Below are 9,298 nucleotides of genomic sequence, written 5' to 3'. Positions count from 1 at the left end.
CATGGACAACTACAGCTTTGCAAATGTCTCTAAGACATTCCTGATGGTCACTTGTGATTGAAATGCCCCCCGTGGACAGAATTACAGGCAAAAGACCTGCTGTTCATTTTGGTTTGGAAAAGAGTAATGACCAGAAATATCAAGCCACATTGATTCATGGGCTGTGGCCAAATACCTGACTGAATAGACTTAGAAGGGACATGAGTAGAAAAAAAATGGTGACAAAAAGTCCTGAGAAGGAGACAGATATGGAAGAAGAATGTGACAATGTTTTTGTCCCATGTGAATGCTCACTGAAAGGTGCCCTCAGAAGTATGTAAATAGCCAAGAAAGTAGGGCAACCCATTTGGGAGCCCAGACAGCTTCCTCCACTACCCATCTCTGGTGTTGACTGATGAGCTCATAACCAAAGTAGCCAAAGTGTCAGGAGCTCAGAAACATGGTCCTGTATGACTACCCTGGCCAGAGCCATTGCCGGGTACCCACTCAGCTTCAGCAAAAGCCAACACTCAGTCCCTAACAGACACCGTCCTGCAGGCTGCCCAGCCCATCACCTAAGGAAGACTAATTATGTCGAATCACTTCCACCGCAGAAGAGGCGACAGCATCTTGTTCTTACTTGAATACATAGACTTACTCTGGATGTGGATTTGCTCTCTCTGCATGCAGTGCTCTGACCAAACTCCCATCCATCCTTGTCCTCTCTCATGGTGTCCCCACAGCACTGCTTCAAACCAAGGTGCCCACTTCACTGCCGTTGATGTGTGATGATGTGTGGCAGTGGGCTCATGGTCAGGAATTAGTTCATCTTGTCATATGCCCTATAATCCTGAAGCAGCTGGCCTGACAGAAGAAAACAAATTCCTTTGAAAATTTGTTACCATGCCAAGCAGAGGCAGTACCTTTCAGGACTGGGGTTGTGTCCTCCAGGAAGCTGTACATGCTCTGGATCCGGTGCCATTCCTCCAAAAGGTCTCACAGGACCACAAGTCAAAGATGAAATTGGAATAGGCACACTATTACTCCAAGTGATTCATTATCAAAATGTTTACTTCCTGTCTAGGACCTCATGCTCTGCTCATCCAGAGGTCTTGATTCTAAAAGAGAGAGTGATTCCAACAGAACTAGGAGCACAGTCCAGTGACCCGCCACTTTCCTGGCATCTGTGAGGCCCTAGGTTCCATCCCCAAAAATGCAAGTAACAATAAAAAGAAAAAAAAGCCGAAAAGGAAGAGGATGCTTTCACTAGGAGACAATGATCCTATTGAACTAAAAGTTGAGACAGCCGCCAGGCTTTTAGGGATCCTCAAACTTCTGCATCGAAATATGAATAAAGGACTTGTTCTAACCATCATCCTTGATCCTGATCACCAAGGAGAAATCAGGCTGCTACTGTACAGTGGAAGTTAAGGGGAAATAAGCTTGAAAAACACCTTTAAGCCATGCATGGTTGCACACACCTGTAATTGTACCACCTGGAAGGCTGGAGTGGGAAGAGTGTCATGAGTTCCCAGAGAGCCTGGGAAGTGAAACATTGTCTCAGAAAATGGAAGGGAGGGAGGAAAAGGGGGCGGGGAGAAAGGAGGGAGGGAGGCAGGAAGGGAGGGGGAGGGAGGGAGGGAAGATCTTAGGACTTCTCTCTTAGTACTACCATGTCCTGTGATTAACGTCCTGTGATTAACAACACCCACAACAAACTTCAAGTGAAAGCTTGGGTCACTCTGCCAGTGAAGAACCACAACTAGATGAAATGCTTCCTGGCAGAAAGGAAATACAGGATTGGTAAGGAAGACAGCAGCTATAAATACCAGCGGCAGCCATGTGACCCCTGGTCTATGTTCTCCCCTTGTGTCTTCAGTTGACTTGAGATTTACTAATAATTTGTAGTAACGGCTAACCTAAGCTACAGGATGTAAGAGTGAATACAAGCCAGGCATGGTGACACATCTGTAACTCTAGCACTCAAGAAGCAGAGGCAGAGGATCACGAGTTCAAGGCCAACCCAGGTTAATTAATGAGTTAAAAGACCAGCCTGAGTCACATAGCAAGACCCTGTTGCAAAAACACAAAGGAAATGTATGTGATGGCATCTGAATTCCATTCTAAGGCTCGGGAGATTGAGACAAGGTCACCCTAAGTTTGAGACTAGTTTAGGCTGCGTACAGAATGAGACAGTCTCCAAAACAAAAGCAAACACGGAAACCAAAGCAAGGTCAGAATTAACACAACAAAAGCGAACACTAAAACCAAAGCAAGGTGAGAATTAACACAACCAAGACTGTGTCCCTTCCTCTGGGAAGTTTCTGTTTGTGAGCAAACTACTTCTTTGTTAGGCAGAAAGGCTAGTCTTCCTCTGCCGAAAAAACACGCTTTGAGGATCTGTGGCAAGATGGAGTAGACCTCCTAAGAGTGGGAGTGGGGCCTTCTGACTCTTTCACTTGTGCTTGGGACCCTTTTCTTCCTACTGGGTTGCCTTCCCCAACCCTGACAGAAGGGTGTGTGCTTAGCCTTCTTATATCTTATTATGCCATGCTGACTGGCATCCCTGGGAGGCCTGCTCTCTTCTGAAGGGAAACGGAGGAGCGGATCTGAGGGAGAGGGAAGGGCTGGGAGGGGGGTGTAGAGGGGTGGGGAACTGCAGTTGGGATATATTGGAAAAAAGAGAAAAGAAAAAAATAAATGTTTTTCAATAGTTTTCAGCTACTCCAACACTAAGCTGGTATGCTTCGTGTTGCATGGAGTAATCTGTAGACACAATTGAAAAGTGTCCCAGGTCATCTAAGTCTTAAAGGACAGACCTGATGTTGCTCACGGAAGTCCATCTAAGGACAGCAGTTTCCAGCCTACCCTTTCTGGGCAGTCCCAGAATCAGTGAAGGTGGTGGGAGTTCAGGAATGCATTTGATGGGTGGAAGCAGAGTCATCCGTAGACCCCAGGCAGGTGAGGGAAAGCGGGGCTGACTCAGAATCCGCTCTTCATCCCATTAGATGTGCCCCCACAACCATCTGTCATTCAGACGTCAGTTCCAGTGTTCAAGGCCACCGTGGTTTCTCAACCCACGGTCTGCTGATGTCCTCAGAGTGACAACACACAGCTTGCCATCATCACTTACATACCTTCTCATCTCAAAGGCATGCTCTCCAGCCACGCTCATCAGCCATGGGTACCTTGGCACACAGCTGGCACTCAAACAGTTGTTGATTAAGTAGGTGTGCCACATTAATTAAAGATGTTAACATGGGGCCGGGCGACGATGGCGCACGCCTTTAATCCCAGCACTCAGGAGGCAGAGCCAGGTGGATCTTTGTGAGTTCGAGGCCAGCCTGGTCTACAGAGCGAGATCCAGAACAGGCACCAAAACTACACAGAGAAATCCTGTCTCGAAAAACCAAAAAAAAAAAAAAAAAAAAAAAAAGTCAACTTGGAGCCAGGTGTGGTGCACACACCTTTATTCTCTGCACTTGGGAGGTAGAGGCAGGGCAGGTGGATTTCTGTGAGCTCAGGGCCTTGCAGGCTAAGGAGTGGGGCAGGAGTGGAGGGGGTAGGTAGAAACACAGTGAGAACCTGTCTCCCCGCCAAAAAATTAAGTCAACTTTGGTATGAAATTCTGTGGCCAAACCTGCTGCTAGCTAAGCTTTCAAACATGTAATATTCCAGTTAGAAGATAACATCAAGGGGTTGGGGATTTAGCTCAGGGGTAGAGCGTTTGCCTAGCAAGCACAAGGCCCTGGGATCGATCCTCAGCTCAAAAAAAAAAAAAAAAGAATAACATCAAAATAGATCCTCAATGGCTTATAACAGCCATGAACACCGATGATTATTGTACAAAAAACACTTAAAATTTCAACAGACACAGCCGGGCAGTAGTGGTGCACGACTTTAATCCCAGCACTCGGGAGGCAGAGCCAGGTGGATCTCTGTGAGTTTGAGGCCAGCCTGGTTAACAAATCGAGTTCCAGGACAGCCAGGACTGTTACACACACACACACACACAAAAAAAAAAAAAATCAACAGACTGCTCTTCCAGCCATTTGTTTCTTTATTTACAGTTTGTGTTCAATGCAAATCAATTCCATAACATGAGAAGTTACTATGAATCAAAGCATAAATACACAAACACAATATACAGTCAAATGGATGTCCAGCATTCAGGTACGAGGCAAGAGGGAGTGTTCATTCACACACACAGTAGCTTCGGGTCTGTGAGGTCTCCTTGTTCCCAGGTAGGCTTCTAAAGGTGGAGAAAATGACTCTGGTTATCAAGACTACTGTGGCCATATGAGATCCCAGAATGTGTAAGCATCAGTGTGTGACCATGCGAACAAAAGATTTTTTTCAAGGAATGTCTATGTTTTAAAAGGTATGAGAGTGTATCAAGGCATTGGAAAAACTTACTGCAGAACCAAACGCCCTTTCAGGCACAGGACCAATGTCAAACTATCTAAAAATATGAACTGATAACCAAAGTATTCCAAATGTGGCTATTCTGATCCATTGTTTTGTTTTCCTCTTTTAAAAAAAGTATTTACAGAAATTGTATAAAAGACTTTGTGAATTCGATGCAAGTCATCTTCCATCTTCACATCCCAACTGCTAGGTTTATGGTTTTGGCTCCTTTGCATATTTGCCTTTAGAATTTCAAGATTCATAATTTCGCCTTCCTAACAGACCACATCTTAAATTATGAAAGCCCCTCAACATATGCAGAAATAAAAAGCAGCATTTTGACATTGGCGGAGGTCAACGTAATTCTGCTCTCTGGAACCAGTTTACTTAAGGGGATCTGGCACTCTGGTTGAGTGAAAAAAGATGATGGAAAACACCTACTATTTGACTTTTGAAGTACGTTTTATTCAGTGATGGCTGGATTTGGGGGTGGGTTCCAATCCATCCTTGCCTGGCACATGTCAATTACTAATAAAGGTCAAATATAATGTCAAGCCTAAAGCCACAGGAGGGGGTATAATGCTCAGTTCCAAAGAGAACAGCTCGACAATGTGGAACTTAACTAGAGTTTAGCATATTAAATTAGTAGTAATGAAACAATACACTGAGGATTTAAAGTAACACCTGGTAGTTCCTTCCAACATATACATAAATAGCATCAGAGAAGCCTTTTAATATCACCTAACTGTGTTATGGCCTTATATAGGTTGAATGAGCCAATGAAAACAATCTCTACCCTACATCCCATCCTTATCTCTACATAAAACCTATGCTTGATTTCAAGTTACAGTTTTAAGTGTCCACATTTCTTAAGTCACATTCAAGGAAATCATGTCAACTTCAGATGTTATCACTCTTCATCTTGAACATAAAACTCTAGCAGATTCAATATTGGCATTCACCGTCTGTCACATCCTTCACATGAATTCTCAAGGTTTTCTGTTGAGGTGTGGTAATAGCAGATTTGATGTGGACCTGTTTCTTCCGGGTCACACTGGACTTGTGGTTACCATTGGGGTGGCTCTAGAAGATGGGGAAGTAGAGACGTTTCTTGGCCCGAGTCTCTAACAGTAGAGATGTAGAAGAGAAAGTGAGATCACGAGGAGACCCGCCGTTGACTGCAGGGCACTGCCACCTGCTTTGGTGGTGGCATTAGTTGGATTTGGAGCAGTAGAGATAGTCTGGTTACTTGAAAATGGTGCAACAGATGTTTGGTTGCAATAGATCTAAAATACATCAAAAAAGAAAATCACAGATAAGTTTTCAGAATCATCCACCGTTAGCTCCATTTCCACTCTCCAGTAGTCTCTGTTGCTACAGTAGCAGAAATCAAACACAGGGTCTTAGGGATGCTAAGCACTAGCTCCACCACTGAACTGCACCTCCAGTCCCTCGCCCACCCCAAGATTGCTTTTCCCATTGTTCTCTGAGCTACATCATTAAATTCTGAATTCACTTGGCCCCACCAAATGAGTCTCTTTAGTTCTAAAACTACCTATCTAGATTAGATACCTAGAGAATACAGAGGACCAGGAGACCAAGGCCAGCCTTGGCTACAGGAGACCCTGTCTCAAAAAACAAAGAGTTCTCCAGACTACATCAGTGCCAAGAGCAGGACTCTTTCTAACTCTGCATAGTGTAATCAAGGATGGGCTTAACCTGGTTTCTGACATCATATGGATTTGCTAGCTTTGCAAGCAAGATTCACTGTTCCCCTAGACAAGAAGACATTTTAAAGTTGAGCCAGATTGGTGGCTCAGATCTGTAACCTTAGCACCAGAGAATTTAAAACAGAGATCTAGAACTTAAGGTCAGCCTGGATTTTATGGCTAGACTCTGTCTCAAGAAAGCAAAACCTGTGTGTGGCCTAGAGTCACGACACACACCTGGAACCCCAGCTCTCAGGAGGAAGCAGAGGCAGGGGGCTCTCTCTGAGTTCGAGGGCTGCCTGGCCTAAAAATCAAATTCCAGGCCACTCAGGGCTACTCAGTGGGACTTGTCTCAAAAACAAACAAACAAAAAAACCTTGTATGTAATATGGGGGACCTGGGGAATGTGTGTGTGTGTGTGTGTGTGTGTGTGTGTGTGTGTGTGTGTGTGTGTACACTTGTGGGATGATTGAGATCTGTGGTACTAGAGATTGTGATGTCACAGTCCACCCTGGTGTGCAGGGTCTTTCTGGTTTCACATAGCCTGGGAAACATTACCTTAAGGAAGTATCTTAACATTTGAAACTTAAAAGCACATTGGGTATCCTATCTGCTCCTTTGAAATCTTGAAATTATAACCCTTCTCAAAACTGGCCACAATATTTATCTTAAATTGAAAAATGGGAGCTAACCACCTAGGGACGTACAGCATTAGTAGAACACGACAGCATGTGCAGACCCTTGGGTTTGACCACAAGCACCAGAGGGTAATAACAGCAACGACTGCTTTCATCTAAATTTCAAAAATACTGAAGAATCCTTGCTCCAAGGCAAAAGGACCTCAGTTAAAACATCCTACCTTCACAAAAGGCAGGGGAGTGTGGAGTTAAATTTCACTAGCTCACTGCCTGGTCACTGGCTCGGCGCTGTGGCCAAGAACCGAGGCTTTCCCTACTGTCCCGGCATGCCAGTGGCATAGTCACCGCTGGTTTTGTGAGCCACGAAATGCACAGTCCAGCGAGGCACGTGATACTCTCCTTTGTCATGGAACAAAGGCTGATCCGAGTTTTCAGCCCTCACTGAAAGGGAGGGTTTGCCAGGGCTTGCGAGAGCTTCCGATTACAGGCGGGAGGGAGGCCGACGTGGCACCAAGTAACGAGCCTAGCCACATGTACATTCGGCCCCTTGATCCGGAGATAAACCCTCCTACATCAGCACGGGCTCCTTTTGTTCTGCACTCCTAAGGCCATTAAGCAAATATTGACTAAAGAAATGTACAAATTGTATCCAAAGTAGACTGCCCACAACAAAATCCTCATCCAGACAATTATACTTACTAGGCGCCTACTGTGTGTAAGACAGAGCCTGTCCTGTCAGGAAGTGGCTTTATGAAAGCCACTTTAGAAAACATTAATATGCTAAATTGTTTACAACAGGGAGCCGGTCTGGGGCACCCGAAAGTAACTGTTCTTTATTTATACAAAGAGCTTTTAGCACAGCAGGTGAAAAAAAAACACAAAGAAAAAAGAGCCTAGTGCACCAATCTGAAAGTCTACGGGTCCTCTCCAACACTATCAAACATTCTTAAATGTTAATTATTAAATTGGCATTAAACAATTTTCTCCACCAAGCTCCCTGGATTTGCTTAACCAAAACCTCCCTGTTAACATTTCGATAGGGAGGCGGACTGGGGAGAAGGGAATCTGGGTGCGTGAGACCAGCGGGTTTCTTGAGGCCGAATCCCTCCTCCATGGGGGCGAGGGGGGGCGGGCGAGAAAGGCCCACGGGCCCAGTCAACCCACAACAGGAAGACAATGGGGTACAGTTACCCTACCCACCGTGGGGAAGACGAAGCGCGCTCCAAGCTCTTGGGCTGCTCCCCCAGGTGAGCCCGGAGCCTGGATGTCTAGGGACCAATGACCCGCGCGCCCAACTTTCCAGGGGCCAAGCCCAAGAGACACTCCTGAGCGCACCGAAGGCCGTGGAAAGCCACTGGCTGCGTCTCCGAGTCCCGCCCTGGTCTCCCAGGCTCAGCTCCAGGTCTTGTTCTGGGCGCGGCGCCTTCACCCTCTCGCCAACGCAGCCAGAGCAGCGCCACCCTCGGTGTTGGGGGTGAGATCTGTACCCGGGACAGATCTAAAAGGAAGCAGCGGTGGGCTAGGACAAAGCCTGGCGGAGACTCGGGACACTAAAGTCCTGCCGCTCCGCCTCCCTGGTGGATCTAGGCTGAGATGGGGCCCCTAAGGTGGCCAGGGATGAAGAAGGTGTGAGGTCTCACTGCGGGAGTTTGTGGCGTTGGGAGGTCCCTAACTAAGCTTCAGGACTGAGGACTACGGTGGGAGGTAGAGCCACAGCCAGGGCTTCCTGGGCGATCCCCAAACCAGTTTGGACGGTGGAGGATGGGCGTGTGCCACGCTCCCCGAAAGGGACCGTCCCCTCTCTCCTCTCTTTGTGTGGTTCGCTGGGAGAGCGGAGACCCTCCGTGGGAGGGGAGGGGGGCGCTCTCTCGAGGGAATCCACATCGTAGGTTTCCCCAAGTCAGTTACACAAAATTCTCTCCCTACCCCAGTGCGTGGCGGGAGGTAGGGACTTCATCCCTCCTACACACGCCCACGCCCCCAGGGCGCGGCCCCAGTGCCACACCGAGCGCAGGGCCTCACCTGCGTGGGTAGGAGCAGTGCCAGAAGCAGCAACCCCAGCCCCAGTCTGGCCACCATCGCTCTGCCCATGTCCGCTCCGTCGGCGCGCGGCGCGACTCTCTGGATGCTCGGTGCGTGGAGATCTGCTCGGCTCGCGCGGGCGCAGGCAAAGGTGGGGAGCGCGGCGGGCCGGCGGGACCTTATATACCAGGACAGCCACAATAGCCGTGACGTGCGGCGCCCGCCCACCCGTGCTCTCCTCCTCCCCTGCCGCCTCCCCGCCCTCCCACCCCCTGCGCAGCTCTGGCGCCCCCTCCGCCGCCCGCTGCACCCCGCCCGGGGCGACTTGGGATGTCCCGGGGCGGCCCGCGCGGCAGGTGGGCGGGCGCCGCCGGGTTCTGGCTGAGCTAGGGTTCCCCGAGGCGGGCTGCGAGCAAGGGCGCGGACGACTCCCACACGGGACCCGGGGCAAGCACGCGAGCCACACACGCTGCCCGGGCCAAGTTTCCTTTGTTTCCCGGGCTCTGCCATCTTACCCCCTAACACGAAAAGTCGGAGCCGCGG

At 48.4% G+C, this 9,298-nt stretch overlaps 1 protein-coding gene across 1 annotated transcript; it reads right to left on the bottom strand.

The window, feature by feature from the left end:
• Window positions 1-4,021: 4,021 nt before the first annotated feature.
• Window positions 4,022-8,973, bottom strand: Cd24 (CD24 molecule). Its single transcript, XM_052751557.1, has 2 exons — window positions 8,756-8,973; window positions 4,022-5,672 (listed from the first exon to the last, which is right to left on the bottom strand). Exons 1-2 carry the CDS (start codon window positions 8,822-8,824, stop codon window positions 5,511-5,513), a joined length of 231 nt encoding a protein of 76 aa, XP_052607517.1. The 5' UTR covers window positions 8,825-8,973; the 3' UTR covers window positions 4,022-5,510.
• Between the last annotated feature and the right edge of the window lie 325 nt (window positions 8,974-9,298).

Source organism: Peromyscus californicus, unplaced genomic scaffold (genome assembly GCF_007827085.1).
Source record: "Peromyscus californicus insignis strain IS unplaced genomic scaffold, ASM782708v3 Scaffold_22__1_contigs__length_63687245, whole genome shotgun sequence".
In the NCBI taxonomy this organism is placed as follows: Eukaryota; Metazoa; Chordata; class Mammalia; order Rodentia; family Cricetidae; genus Peromyscus; species Peromyscus californicus.
Note: the sequence above shows the minus strand (reverse complement) of the source record. Positions and strands in the feature narration are given on the sequence as shown.

Coding starts and splice junctions, on each gene's coding strand:
- Cd24 (XM_052751557.1), bottom strand. CDS start 8,824: ATGGGCAGAGCGATGGTGGCCAGACTGGGGCTGGGGTTGCTGCTTCTG. Junction 5,673..8,755: donor CACTGCTCCTACCCACGCAG/GTGAGGCCCTGC, acceptor GATGTATTTTAG/ATCTATTGCAACCAAACATC.